The following is a 16,041-nucleotide window of genomic DNA, read 5'->3' on the forward strand; positions in this document are numbered from 1 at the left end:
CGGTGTTGCAGTCCACTTTTCGGGCAATGCCGCTGAGCTCCAAGCACCCATTGAAGCAGGTGGACTGTGGCAGGACAGAACCTTACAGATCGGGGGCTGCCCGGTTTGAGGCGGGCGGTAGCTGTCCAGTGAGATGCGATGACCTCTCTCACTGACAAAGGCAACCCGTGGCGCCCAATCTCTACACCAATTGAGCCGGACTTATAACCCGTAACTGCTGCCTTCCATGTTGTTTTGGTCGCTGTGAGGCGACTATGGAGTGACCTCTCCATGGCACATGCCTGGGCGGATGTGTGGAGGTTGTGAATTGCCCAAGTGTCAAAACCCCCCTCTCAGCCTTTCTGGTGGGGTCCAAAGGAGTCCAGAGCACGACGTTTGGCACCGGTATGGCTGCAGGAACTGCCGGAAACATGCCAAAGGTGACACATGACCGCCTTCGGGGTTCCGCTCCGGATTTTCTGTTAGGGTTTACTCCCTTAGCCTTGGTCTCTCCCGAGACGCCCACAAGGCAGGATATACACAAGACAATATATGTACAGATTACACACAGGTTATATACTGAACATAGACACAAGCTATATACAGGCTGTAACTGAATATATGTACAGATTACCCACAGGTTATATACCGAACATAGACACAGGCTGTAACTGAATATATTCAGAAAACGCATGTACTGTACACAAAAAACAAAGGTTATACACATGCTGTATTGACACTACACATAGAATGTACAGCACAGAAACAGGACATTCGGTCCAACCAGTCTATACAGGTGTTTATGCTCCAGGACCCTCCTCCCATTCTACTTACTTCATCTCACCCCATCAACATATCCTTCTATTCTTTTCTCCCCCATATACTTATCTAGCTTCTGCTTCGATGCATCAATGTGATCTATGTGCATCTACATGAGCTAATCAGAAGGCAAATAAAGGCTATGCACAAATGTCCATGTTGGGATCTAAAAGAAAAAAAAATTGCATTTATACAGAGCCATTCACAATCACAGGACATCTCCAAGTGCTTTACAGTCAATTAAGCACTTTTGAAGTCACTGTTGTAATGTAGGGAACACGGCAGCCAATTTGCACACAGCAAGATCCCACAAACAGCAATGTGATAATAACCAGATCATCTGTTTTAGTGATGTTAATTCAGGGATAAGTATTGGCCTGGCCATCAGGGATAACTCCCCTGCTCTTCTTTGAAATAGTGCAATGGGAACTTTTACGCCTACCCAAGAGGGCACTTGCCCTCTTGGAGCTTCGGTTTAATATCTCATCCAAAAGACACACCACCAACAGTGCTACACTGGAATGTCAGCTTTGATTTTGGTGCTCAAGTCCTGGAGTGGGAGTTGAATTTTTTTTTATTTGTTCCTGGGATGTGGGCATCGCTGGCGAGGCCAGCATTTATTGCCCATCCCTAATTGCCCTTGAGAAGGTAGTAGTGAGCTGCCTTCTTGAACCGCTGCAGTCCATGTGGAGTAGGTACATGTGGGAGTTCCAGGATTTTGACCCAGTGAATCCACAACCTTCTGACTCAGAGGTGAGAGTACCACCAACTGAGGCACAGCTGACACCTTAAAGTTATCAGTGAGGCCCTTTGGCAAACCATATAGTTAAAGGTAATGATGGTTTATATTGGTAGTGTGCAGGTCAGCACACAAAATTAATGTGGCGTTGATTGACATGTTAGTCCCTCAAAGAAAATGTGATGAAAAACTGATCAAATCTGAAGCCACACAGAGTGGATGAAGGGGTGGGTGACCCAACACGGCTCATGTCACTGCGGAGGACTACAGCAAAGGTAAAGGACGAAAATAAAAGCAACACCTGGGACAAACTATGAGGAACCAAGAGTTTGGCAAAATGAAGTTGAGTAGAGTCCTGGCAATATATGAATCAAGCCATTACCAATTGACCATCTTAAGTCGTGCTAAAAGACAGATACTGGGGTGATATGAAGAAATTGATCAAGTACTAAAGAGCTATCCCTGTAAGGGGATATTAATCATGGATTAGCTGTAATATTCATTAATTTATTCATAGCAAAATATTACGAATGTGTGCAGTTAATGTATATTTTATGTGCTGCAATATGATTAAGGTAATTATCAAAATCCAATCAATCATGAATTGCCAAACTGTCCACAATTCTGATTAACCTGAAAAGCAGAGAACAAGAAATGCCTTCAGCCCATCAAGCTTGTTCTTTCCATAGACCAGAAGCAATTTGTTCCATCCTAGGAAGAAGCTAGATGGAGAGAAAAAGGTGAAGCGTAGATTCACCAGGATGTCACCAGGGCTGACAGGGTTACAGATATGAAGGAAGACTTTAAACATTAGGGCTTTTTCTACTGGAGCTGAGAGGGTTAAGGGGTGACAAAAACAGCATCCAACATCCACAGTATTTTGCTTTTGTATTAAGGTTAATGGGTAACTTGATAAAGACCATGGAATCATAGAGTGATAGAGTACAGGAGACGGCCATTTGGTCCCTCTTTCCTCATAACCCTGCAAATTATTCCTTTTCAAGTGTTCATCCAAACAATTTCACCATAATGAAGGGGTGAGAAAAGTTAAATAGCAATAGATCGTTCGCACTGATCAGCACAATGGCAACGAGAAGGAACAAAGTTAGGAAAAAGTACTTTACTCAAAGGGTGGTTAGTATGTGGAAGTCTCCTCCACAAACCACTGCTGATGCAGCATCCACAAATTCTTTCAAAATGGAAGTAGATGCTTGATTGGAAAAAAGGATGGCTGAAGCATATCGGGAATGGGCAGAAAAGTGGCATTAGACTGGATGGGATATTAAAGGACATAGGGAGTAAATGAGACTAAGTAAGACTTAGACTAGCCACTTAGTTGGGGAAAAATGCCAGCACAATCTGCTTCCGTGCTGGAAAAGTTTTGTGGAACCTCTTTCTGTGCCTCAAAAGTGAATCAAGGCTCCCAATTTTCTATAGTATTTATCTTTGAATGCTTGCCTTCCTTAGTGACAAGTTTCCATGGAATCATTCAGGAACCATCTCATTTCCACACAGACTTAATCATCTCCATCTGTTCCTAACCAGAGATAGTTACCCAGCTCTATTTAAAAGGTGTTAATTGGCACACAATAAGCTGCTTTAGTTGGAAATCTGTTCCATTGAATCACTACTTTGTGGGGAGGAAGCTCCCTTTGATCTCAAGTTTTGCTTGATGCTTGTTCACTGTGTGATTTTGGGTTCTTTGTGATGACTGTTGTTGACTTTTTTTCAATACAGCCTGAAAGCTCCAACCTTAAAAACATTTCGTGTACTTGCCTTTTAAACATAAGTCTGCCAGGAATCAGAGATCCAACTGTATAGAGTGACAGTGCCATTCCCAGCCAGAATGGAGATGATTGGGTAATTCTCCTGGAGATAGGACTGCTGTCGTGACAGGGATTGATTTCAAAGCAAATTATTTGTATTATGTAATTATCCTCCACTCACCGCATTTTGCTGGAGAAATCACCTTAATTTTATTGTATTGATGTTGCTGTTGATTCGGTCAGTTCAGTTTGCTGATAGAGAATTTTAAAAAACATAATTTGAAGATCGCTATATAAACTATGTTTGCTATAAAATAGACTGTTTACTCTGAATCCTGCCATAAGTCCCACCTCACCTTGTACCAAGGCAACCATGGCTCAGTTTGTAGCATGCTTGGCTCCAAGTCAGAAGGTTGTGAATTCAAGTCTCACTCCAGGACTTGAGCACAAATATCAAGGCTGATACTCGAGTGCAGTGCTGAGGGAATGCTGCACGGTCAGAGGTGCTGTTTTTTTGAATGAGATGTTAAAAGAGGCTCCATCTGCTTTCTCAGGTGGACATGAAAGATCCCATGATCCCATGGCAGCACAGTGGCGCAGTGGTTAGCACCGCAGCCTCACAGCTCCAGCGACCCGGGTTCAATTCTGGGTACTGCCTGTGTGGAGTTTGCAAGTTCTCCCTGTGTCTGCGTGGGTTTCCTCCGGGTGCTCCGGTTTCCTCCCACATGCCCAAAGACTTGCAGGTTGATAGGTTAATTGGCCATTATAAATTGCCCCTAGTATAGGTAGGTGGTAGGGAAATATAGGGACAGGTGGGGATGTGGTAGGAATATGGAATTAGTGTAGGATTAGTATAAATGGGTTGTTGATGGTCGGCACAGACTCGGTGGGCCGAAGGGCCAGTTTCAGTGCTGTATCTCTAAACTAAACTATTTCGAAGAACAGCAGGGGAGTTATCATTGGTGTCCTGGCCAATATTTAACTCTCAATCAATATCACAAAAACAGATTATCTTGTCATTATTACATTGCTATTTGTGGGAGCATGAAGAGCGAAAATTAGCAGCCACGTTTCCTACATTACAACAGTGACTACACTTCAAAATTACATAATTGGCTGTAAAGCATGTTGGGACATCTTGTGGTCGCCATATAAATGTAAGTTTTTTTTTACTCATTGGCTGACATAGTGATGTTAATAGACACGTTGCAGAAACCTGTCCCTATCTGTCTGTATATTACCGTGTTTTCGATAGTTACTGACAGACTTGCATAATAAACAAAGAAATAGCATCAGAAATTACACTCCAGGAATTGGTTCTGTCAGTTCTTGGTGCCTTATTACAGATTAGGTAGAAAACCACACTGTGGGTCGAAAGAGTCCAGCTTTTAACAGTGCAGTTCCCTGCGGGTACCCCTGGTGTGTTGACGTTACGCAGTTTATCCACTATAAGCGGTGGACAGTAAAACTGATCACCACTTGCTGGTCACTAAAAAACAACTGGTTTGGGATGTAGCTTCCACTCGGTTCTTATACTGACTGAGAGAAGTGGCATTGAAAAATGCCTGTCTGCTGGCAAAGATAGAGTATCATGGGAGAGATACATGGCAGCAGTAAGGCTTCCTGGAGTCCTCACTGGGGATAAACACCGAACATCACCCATCGATAAATGCTGTACAGGGGGTTAACGAGGTTAAAAGAACTGTCCGAAATAGCCAACGGGTTTCATACGTTATAACCAGCACCATTGCATTTGCCAAATAATACCAGAGAATGGTTAGCGCCATTTGCCCGATAGAGGTGGCTGCCCATGGTAAATGTGAATGGTGTAAGTGGTAGGGACTGCAACACAATTGCAGGACATTCCTTTGCTTTCGATGATCTGCTCTCATCCTTCCCACCCTGATCCTGTGGTACGGTTGTACGCGCATTGGTTGCTCTTCTGTACTTCTGCCAAGAGACCAATCTTAAACATTGAAGACGTCAGGCCCTACCCCACCATTCAAGCTAGGAGACCAGTTAGCTGGCGTGTCAGGGGATATCCCTACCTGCCCTACACTGTCATTCTTATCTGAAACACTTTGACATATGATGGTTGGCAATCTAATCTGATGTCCTCTCCTCTGTACTAAGTCCTGTTCATCTAACTCACCACCTCTGCTCTTCTCAACTCCAGCCTTGTTCTGAATCTCCATATCCATGCTTCAACACTTCTTCTTCAAGCCCCTACCACCCTTCTACCTCAACATAATACCTTGCTTGCAGTGATGAGGAGCTGTTCCGGTTACCTAATGTGCAAAGAAATTAATAGGCTCATTAAACAAATAACATTTCACAAGTCATTCTTAAGCAGCAATTATTCCTTACCTTACGCTCTCCCTTTATGAATATTAGTGGCATTCTGGTGGGGGGCCACTTACTTTTGGAGGGCAATGGTTTGTCGCAGTTCCACAAGATAATTATCTAGGATCAAAATAGCAAAGATTATTTGGCAGGTGGCTGAAAATTATATAGAATTACATAGAATTTACAGCACAGAAATCTGACCCAAATTGTCTGTGCCAGTGTTTATGTTCCACACTAGCCTCCTCCCAATCTAATTCATCTAACCCTGTCAACATAGTCTTCTATTCCTTTCTTCCTCATGGACTTACCTAGGTTCCTAAAATGGCGACTTTCGTCTCCTTATTGTCTTGTAGGGTAAATTTATTGAGCATGTGTTTTCCAGAAAATATTGTCCTGGCAGGCAAAGTTTGATCAGAGTATTTGCATTGTGCAGTCTGGTGCACTGGGTAACACTTCTCACCTGGAATAAATCCTCCACCCCCAAATTATTTCTTTCCTCTCTGTAAGACAGTAGGGGAGACTTTCCTCAGTCTGTATGCTGGATCCCCTTGTTGCAGAAAATATTGGAAAATCGGGTAGGTCGGAATGGCCCCCACCCCGGCATCTCTAGCTGGGGGTACGGCTTCACAAGTACCAGCAGCTCTCTGCTATCTTGCCTGCAGAGACCACTCTTCATGCGTTAGCCTAGCTCCATCCCAAAACCCAGGCTGCCTCTCTAGTGTAGTACTGAGGGAGTGTTGCACTGTTAGAGCTGCCATCTCCCGGATGAGACCTTAAACCAAAGCCCCATCTGCCCTTTCAGGTGGACGGAAAAGATCCGTTGCACTATTTCAAAGAAGATCAGGGGAGTTCTCCCTGGTGTCCTGGCCAATATTTATCCCTCAATTAACATCTCTAAGACAGATCATCTGGTCATTATCACGTTGTCATTTGTGGGAACTTGTGTGTCCAAATTGGCTGCTGCATTTCCTACATTACAGCAATGACTACACTTTAGAAGTACTCCATTGGCTGTAAAGCATTTGGGACTTCTAGTGGTTGTGAAAGGCAAATTTTTCTTGCAAGTTGTTCTTTACATGGTAAGCCTGCTATGGAGATTCTCATTGGTGGCTTAATGTTCTCACACAGAGACAGAGAAGGACTGTCAGAAAATGTCCTTCTTTCCTCAGGGTCACTCAGAGGACTGACAGCAGCAGAAGAGGCAAAAAAAAAGAAAAAACACAGGGAAAAATGGGAAAAAAGAGCATGCTACATACCTGTGCACAGTACTTGGATTTTGCCAGTGCTAAGATTAACTTGATGATGGGCTGGGACTGCGAGACCAGCGGCGAGACTGCGTGAATCAACCCGGTGAACTCCTTCTTGGGGGTGAAACCTGAAAACACAAAATAGCAATCACGCCATCCAATCAGAATTGAGAAGTAGCATATCAGCATGAACTCAATTAGGAGGCGCTACAGGGGGAATATTCCTACAACAATACATTGAATTCCTGCAAGATTATTCATCAAGGATTCCACTCTGTACGGACAGCAGTTTCGCACTTACCCTCATCCAAGTAGTAGAAGGGGTAATCTGCTGTATTTGTAGAGTATTGCGGGAGCACAAATAATCCTCCAGGCAGTTTGTTCCACATGAGTTTATTTCGTGAAACATGTGTGAATATTCTATCTTTAATGATCTGAAACAAAGCAATGAATTGGATCAATTATCAACAGAAAAGCTACCATATCCGACATTTGATTAATTCAGTACTTGTGACTGGTTGGCTTCCTTGGCTGCTTGACTTGCCTTCTTGTTCCTTACACACTTGGAGGTCTAGTCGTTTCTCTGCCCATGATGTGTTGAGATAGAATAAGGGAGGCGGGGGGCACGTGGTTGGTGGCTCTGGGTGCTGAAAGGGTTTATTATACTCTCCTTTCTCTTTAGGCCTGGATTTCAATCCATCCCAGATTGAGGAGATGAAAGTCTCCACTTTCTCTGTTGACTGTAAAGTTCTTCAGGTTTCAACTGCTTCCTGGAGGACATAGCTCCAGGGCACAAAACTGCCTTTAATTTAGTACAGATATGGTGCTAAAACTGGTGTGCACATTTATAAAAGCCATAAGGCTGGCTAGTGAGGAAAATAATAAACTGTCATACTGGTACTAGGCATGATCTTCCAGGATCAGGGATTTTGTCATGTTGGAACAGAGTATAGTAAGCTCTATTTTGCATCTGAGGTATTCACACCTGGAGGTACCTGATTCTGACAGTTGGTGTTAAAAGTGGGACAATTTTCTTTGGCCTAACAGTTATATTTCTCAACCCAATTATCCCTGAAATTTAACCTTTCTCCTGCCACTCAAGCATCAATTCTTTATGATGATAGTCCTACAGCAAATGAATCCTGAGTCTCCTTTGTTAATTGTTTATTAATTGAATTCAGGTGGTGGGCATTAACTGGGATTCACTTGTGCTCCTATAAATAGGAACAGACAGAAACTGTGTTTGTTGGGTTAGGACGTGCATGTTTGTAATGCTTACCTCTGTAAATAAATGCTTATAAAAGTGTGTAAAGATTAGCTCAAGCTCTATCCTCCACCACCTGCATTTCTGCAGTATAACACCCTTACCACTCTCACCTCATCATATGTTGGTGGAAGATCAAATGGTAATTATCAACAAGCTCATCCATGCCTTTGTCATTTCCAGAATCTACAATTCCACTGGTCTTCTAGCCAGTCCTCCACTCTCTATAAACCTGAGCTCCTCCAAAACTCTACTGCCCGTACTGTAACTTGCAACAAGTCCTGTTCGCCCATCTCCCCTGTGCTCGCTGACTGACATTGGCTCCTGATCTGGCAACGTCTTGAATTTAAAATTGGCATCCTTGTTTTCAAATTCCTGCATGGCCTTGCCCCTGCCTACCTCTGTAACCTCCTCCAACCTTACGAGCCTCCAAGATTTTTGTGCTCCTCCAATTCTGGTCTCTTGCGCACCCACGATTTCCTTCGCTCCTGGATAGCAAGCAGCAGCAATGACCCAAGATTATTTTTTATTTTGCTTTCCCAGCCCCAGTCCCTTGAGCCTAATTGTAATTCACCAACCTGTCTGTCTCTCTTACTTTAATGGAAATTTAGATGCAGAAATTCTAATGGTCACCGACATAGATCCAGAAAGAATTAAATTCAGAATCCATTGTTTTGCAATATAAATGTTTTACCTGGTGAATACTTACATTTCAAATTCATGCAGGGGCAATCCTGTGTAGCTGCATTGGAGAATTGTTAAACATTACGCGGGAGTCAAACCATTTCCATCTCATTGAGTTTCTCAAAGCATCCGGAGGAAATTAGTGAACTTCAACACTCCGGTGACCTGCTGACCTTTTCCTAAACTCCATAATCAGTGTGCCAGTCAAACATTTCCTTAATCCTATCGACCCAGAACTAGTAAAAGTGGTATCTTCATCAGATGAGCAACCAGGCAGAAACGGGAATTTTACTGTTCACATAATAAATGGATTGAGGAGGCCAACTCAGTCAATTCCACGGTACATTGAGTTTAGAATTAAATCTATTCAACACTAGTTCACAGATGGAGAATAATGACTGTGAATTTATTGTGGGAAGTGCAACAACTAATTGATTACTTGACTGTTGATCAACTCGAGGAATGAAATTTCTTTGTAGAAAGGCCACTGCAGTCAATGATCAGAGTGTCACCAACTCTTCCTCCTCCCTCCCAATTTGGCAATACTTCATTAACCCTGACAACCATCACTGCCCCGTGTGAGCGCGCGTGTGTGTGTATGTGTGTGTGTTAGCATAGATGTACGCAGCTATGTGTGTGTGTAGATGTGCATGTGTGTGCGCGCATGTGGGGGATGGCTGTGTGTTTGTGTGTTGGGGGGGGTGGAGGAAGGGATGAGGGTTTGAGTGTGTTTGTGTGAGGGTGAATGTGTTTTGGGTGGTGAGGGTGTGTGTTTGTGTGGTAGGATGAGTGGATGTGTGCACATGCACCTGTGTGTCTCCTGAACAAATAATAGGAAAATATTCCCCATAGCAGAAAAATGATAACAGTTGGATAAATTAAAAATTCATTCTGCAGAGTTAACTCACGGTTCAGTAGATGCGTGCACTCCTCAGCATAGAACTCAGCCGTGCAGCTCAAAAAGGTCTAAGGTTCGACCAATGGTCTGTGCTGAGTTAGTTTGGGCAGAAACAGAGTTCTTATGACTATCTTGATCACACATGAAGAATGACCAACTGGTTGAGGTCAAGGAGAGTGGTTAAAACTGGTGGATCTTTAATTCTCTGTCCCACTCCCACTCTGACCTCTCTGTCTTCGGCTTCCTACACTGTTCTAATGAAGCTCAAAGGAAGCTTGAGGAAAAGGACCTCCTCTTTCGATGAGGCACTTTATAGCCTTCCAGACTCGACAGTGAGTCCAACATTTTCAGATCATAACCACCCCTCCAAGCTTTTCGGACAGCAGGTGCCGGTAATGATTCTGCCATTTATACCTCCTCTAGACCCATCTTCTGTTTCTCTACTTGTCCCATTACCAACCTCTTTTTGCCTCACACCATCATCCCTTTTCTCATTTAATCACTCCTGCTTTCCACCCCATCACAGACCTTCCCTTTGTTCTTTCCTCCCCTCCCCACTTTCCTTGGCTTTGTACTGGTTTGAAACCTGTCACATCTCTAACCTATCCCAGTTCTGACAAAAGGTCATCGATCTGAGGCATTGGGCTGAGATTAACTCTGTGCAAGGTTTTGAATGGGCTAAAATTGGGCCTGTTAATTCTGTTTCTCTCTTCACAGATGCTACTTGACCTGCTGAGTGTTTTCTAGCAATTTTCAAAGAATCATAGTCCCTTATAGCAGATGAGGCCATTCAGCCAGTCATGACAGTGCCAGCTCTTTGAAAGAGCTGGCCAATTTAGTTTCACTCCCCAGTACGCTGCAAAATAGTTCACTTCCAGTTCATATCCAATTTACTGTTTTTATTTTTGGTGGAACCATGTCCCAGGATGTGCCAAGGAGAGGCGGGAAAAAAAGGCTCATATTTAAGAAATCAGATTATTTTTCTTGATTGGTTTAAATTCTTGGTGGAATTAGAGTTGCAATCTGGGGGTTAACATCTGTGATGACAGGAAGCTCCAAGTGGAGCAGGAACAGAGTTCCCATTTCTTTTTACCAGGAGCTTTATTTAATTTGTCTCAGATTGTGGCCATCGCTAGCAAAGGCTGGTATTTAGTGCCTATCCCTGGTTGTCCTGAGAGCAGTTAAGGGTCAAATATGCTGATGTGGGACTGGAGACACATGCCAGCCCAGACTGGGTAAGGATGGCAGGTTTCCTTCCCTAAAGGACATGAGTGAGAGTTTCATGATCACTTTGACAGACTATGGGTTGGATTATGTTCTCCCCCAGATGTCAAGTTCTGTGGCCGGGGTGGGGTGGGGATGTGGTGCCTGAAGAAGGCTCTGGATGAGACCCGCCACGGACCTCGACGCCGTGAGGGCCCAGCCTGATCCTCTTGGTGACAGTGAAGCTCCATGGCTCACTGCCGGGCAACAGGATCTCAATTAAAGTATTCAGATCAATAAAATGAATAAATTTAAATAGACTAACTTGCGATCTTGAGGGCCCACCACAGTCTTTGGTGCGGTGGCCGGCACTCCCGCGCCTTCAAATCCCGTCCTGGGAAACGTGGCACCACACTGGTGGGGAGGGTGGAGGAGGTAAGATTTTCAGTGCAGAGGGGTGGGGGGGGGTGATGGGATCAAATGCACATAATGGGTGTAGGGGATGATGGGAAAGGTTGACCTTTAAACTTTGTGCAGTTTGGGGAAAGGTCTGAATTAAAAGGTGTGTTTTGGGGAGGGGAAATAAAGGCCTGCTACCCAACCCGAACCCAACAGGACCCGACAATATGTGTCGGGTTTGGGTTGGGTCGGGCCCCTCTTCCAGGTCCAGCTTTCGGGCTCGGGTCGGGTCAGGCTGATTCTGGGTTGGGCTTGGGTCGGGTCGGGCCGGACACACACGGTAAGTGCTCTGCCGGTAAGTATTGAAATTAAAAAACTTACGTGAGCTGGGAGTCCGGGACGTCAAGCAGGGAAACTGAGTCTGCGCAGTGAATGAGTGACGTCACTATGACGTCATCACGCATGTGCTGCAGCTTCCTGGAGGTTCCGAGTCAGAAGGTATGTAAAGGGATGGTTGGGTCGGGTCGCGTCGGGCTTAGGGCTAAATTGGAGGGACTCGGGCTGGGTCAGGCTTGGGTCTGCTGTGGATCGGTCGGGTTTGGGTCGGGTTCTTTTTCCTGACCTGAGCAGGCCTTTAAGGGAAAGGGCAAATAGTTACTGCAATTGTTATTGGGGGGTGGGGGGTTGGATGGGAAAGGGGCATTATAAATTTATTTACTTAATTTTGGGGAGTTACTTCCTGGCCATTTAAATGAGCCACCGTGCGGGAGATTGCGGCGGCTCTTTGGTGTTCAGCCATTTTTTGGAGCTTGCCAAAGGCTATTAAAATCCAACCCTTTATTTTAAACATTGAATTCAAATTCTCAAAATGTCATGGTGGGATTTGAACTTACGCAGTCACACAAGTGTGAGCCTGGACAGTGAATACTGTTAGGTTATTCTCCTATGAGGGCCATCATAGTGAAGCCCAATCTGACCTCAATCAATGGCCCAGATTTTAAAGTCAGCAGCAAAGAAACAGTGCTCGCTAGTCATTACACTTACAGCTACACACTGACGTTTTGCGGGCTTTTGAGTGGTAATTTGTGGTAAATAGAGATCCTTTACCATGTGCTGTCCTCTACAGGGGATCTGTGGCATGTGAGAGCATGGCAATGTCTCTTCAACCAATCAGATTGAAGTATCCTCACTGAGATATGCAGAGTCTAAACCAGGTGGTGCAATTTAGAGTATTTAATTCAGTGTAAAATCATGTACAAAAAGCAAAATAAAGAGGGAAATAAATATTTAAAACTAAAATTTAAGAATTAAAGTTAAATTTAATTTTTAAAAACATCTCCACCAATAATTAAATCCTGAGGGAATGAGTCTCCAAAGATGTAAAATTAAATTTTCAGTTTGAGAGAGGTTTTTTGGCAGTAATTATGATATACTACCGTTAATAATTCACTTGCATTTGATTGCACCAGCCTTAACCATTTTCTAGCATGTTTAATGGGTATTTCGTGGGTAAGTACTGTAAATTTTTGCCCTTCGAGTATTATAATGGTGAGTCTCGAAGCAAGGTAGTGATGTAGCGAAGCCTGTGGAGGAGAAGGTAAATCGGCCATCAACTTCCTGATTTCTGTGTTTAACTGTATGTGTGTGGATGCTGGAAGTTGCTGTCAGATTTGATCCAGAATAACAGAAAAACAACAACTGTGAGTCCTGTTAGCCTCATGGTCATTCCTACCCCAAAGTCAGGCCATCGTCTCCACATAGACACTGTCCAACAAGTATCACTGGATCACTGGACCATGATCAGGAACAGGATAACTGGCTTGTTTTCCTTTCCCCACCCCACCAGTGAAACGTGGTGGCCTCTCAGTGCACTGGGGGGGGCCCTGACAATTGGGCATGGGGTGCCCAATTGAGGGCTGCCGCCGCTTCCCCACCCATCCCCAGGACCCAAGACGCCCATTCCCCCCAAATGACCACCCTTGCCTCGCCGGAGCACGACCGATTACCCCCGGTGAGGCAACCCAATCTTACCTGCAGTCCTGGCTCCATGTTCTTGGCTGGGCTGCAGTCCCAGCAGTGGCCGCCGTTCCTGGTGGCGCTGCTGGGACTGAGAGCTGTCGGCCCGTTGATTGGCTGGCAGCTCAATGAGGTGGGACTTCCTCCCTCAAGCGGGTGGAAGTCCCGCCTCAGAACAATTAAAGCCTGGGACCTGTAAAATGTGGGACAGATCCCCAGGCTATACAGAAGTGGGTTCACCACCGACTCTTATGCGGTGGCCAGCTCCCATCCGCCTGATGTAAAATCCAGCCCCATATTTTTGGAATCACATTGATGGTTTAAATCTTACCCTGATTGCTTTCCTTTTCCAATGTGCAATATACATATCTTTTTATTTGAAATTACTTGTTTTATTGAAAGGAGTTTAATTTCCATTTTCTTTCCTGAGGGACCATACATTAAATAGATGAAGATCAGGCAAAGTGCTCCACACTACACTGCACTGCCAGTATCTAAAGTGCAACGTGATGGGAAAGTATCAAATTCTGCCTCCTTATTTCACCAAAACGGAAACACTACCTATTATGCATAGTCTCACTATCTCCACTATTTTCCTCCGGGCTCCAGAGTAATTTATTATATCTTCCTCTGAATCATGTAATGGGATTATACTGCACTAATGATTTAAGCACTTTCGAATGCCCCAGTTGCATGGCACAAGATGCCTTGGTGTGGCAGGATTATCTTCTCAGTGATCAACACACTCTCTTCCCAATAACTCTGTCACTGCACTCACTTTGATAAACAAAGAGCAAATAATGACACACAAGTATGCTAAAACTACAAATTAAAAAAAAAGCTATTTGGGTTACAAAGCCTCTTATTTTCACAGTCCACTTACATTCTATTCCATCATGGACCCATACATTTAATTTATTTTCCATAAGTTAATTATAATCCACCCTCTCATAGACCCTACCCTACCCACTTACTCCTCTTGCACAGCCCATGTACAATCTACACCATCACAGACTCTATTCTACCTATTAAATTTCCTAAGGGAAAATTCTGATTAAATCCTTCCACGCCTCAAAGGTAATCAAACCAAACTCTGTGATATTTACCTTTCCTCCTCCCTCCACTATTAATCTTTGGTCTATTGCTCCAGAGTAACTGGAATCATCTCATTCCATTGTGTATTTGATGATCTCAGTCTAATACTTAGTTTTGGAACTTATCAATCAAATCCTCCATCGCTAAACTGATATCTACCAATTTTCTTAGTAACATGCACAGTATTAGAGTCTGTGCTCCCTGTCCATTATCTCCCAGCACCAAACCTATCCTCTAATCTCTTGTCTCACCTGGCACTTGCTCATTTTAGACCAGCCTCCTGGGACTTGGTGCTCACTGTTTTAAGTCAAAAGGATTAAGAACATAAGAAATAGGAGCAGGAGTAGACCATCGAGCCTGCTCCACTATTCAATATGATCATGGCTGATCTTGGGTTTCAATTCCACTTTCCCACCTGCTCCCCATATCCCTTGATTCCCTGAGAGACCAGCCTTAAATATATTCAAAGATGGCACATCCACAACCCTGAGGTAGAGAATTCCAAAGATTCACAACCATTTGAGTGATGAAATTTCTCCTCATCTCAGTCCTAAATGATCAGTTCCTTATCCTGAAAACGTGCCCCCTTTTTCTAGAATCCTCAGCCAGGGGAAACAACGGCTCAGTATTTACCCCGCCAAGCCCTTTCATAATCTTGAATGTTTCAATGAGGCCACCTCTCATTCTTCTAAATTCCAGAGCATTTGGACCCAATTTACTCAGCCTTTCATCATAGGAAAACCCTCTCATCCCAGGGACCAAGCTAGTGAGCCTTTACTGTACTGCCTCCAATGCAAGTATATCCTTCCTTAAATATGGAAACCAAAATTGCATACAGTATTCCAGGTGTAGTCTCACCAAAGCCCCGTACAAATGCAGCAAGACTTCCTTATTCTTGTACTTCAATCCCCTAGCAATGAAGGCCGACATGCCATTTGCCTTCCTAATTGCTTGCTGGACCTGCATACTAAATTTCTGTGTTCCTTGTACGAGTCCACCCAAGTCTCTGTGAACATCAACATTTACAAGTTTCATGCCTTGAAAAAATATTCTGCTTTTCTAATCTTACGACCAAAATGAATAACCTCACACTTCCCCACATTATACTCCGTCTGCCACCCTGTTGCCCACCCACTTAACCCATCTATATCTCTTTACAGCCTCCGTGTGCCCTCCTCACAGCTTGCATTTCCACTTAGCTTTGTATCACCAGAAAACTTAAATACATTACTCTGGGTCTCTTCGTCTAAGTCATCAATATAGATTGTAAATAGCTGAGGCCCCAGCATTGATCCTTGCGCCACTCCACTCGTCACAGCCTGTCAACTTGGAAATGTCCCATTTATCCCTACTCTCTGCTTCATGACTATTAACCAATCCTCTATCCATGCTAATATGTCAACCCTAACTCCATGAGCCCTTATCATGTGTACTAACCTTTTGTGTGGCACCTTATCAAATGCCTTTTGGAAATCCAAGTATACTACATCTACAGGTTCCCTTTATCTACCCTACCAGTTACATCCTCAAAAAGCGCTAATAAATTTGTCAAACAGGATTTCCCTTTCGTAAAACCATGTTGACTT

General features: G+C 43.9%; 1 protein-coding gene across 1 annotated transcript in view; it reads right to left on the reverse strand.

The window, feature by feature from the left end:
* Nucleotides 1–16,041, reverse strand: part of LOC137347227 (exostosin-1-like) — a 297,713-nt gene that overhangs the window by 30,666 nt on the left and 251,006 nt on the right. Inside the window, exons 5-7 of the mRNA XM_068011474.1 lie at nt 7,198–7,330; nt 6,906–7,024; nt 5,671–5,766 (exon numbers count right to left, since the gene is read on the reverse strand). Of these exons, the coding sequence (XP_067867575.1) occupies nt 5,671–5,766; nt 6,906–7,024; nt 7,198–7,330 (348 nt within the window). The remainder of the gene's footprint in view (nt 1–5,670; nt 5,767–6,905; nt 7,025–7,197; nt 7,331–16,041) is intronic.

Source organism: Heterodontus francisci, chromosome 31 (assembly GCF_036365525.1).
Source record: "Heterodontus francisci isolate sHetFra1 chromosome 31, sHetFra1.hap1, whole genome shotgun sequence".
Taxonomy (NCBI): domain Eukaryota; kingdom Metazoa; phylum Chordata; class Chondrichthyes; order Heterodontiformes; family Heterodontidae; genus Heterodontus; species Heterodontus francisci.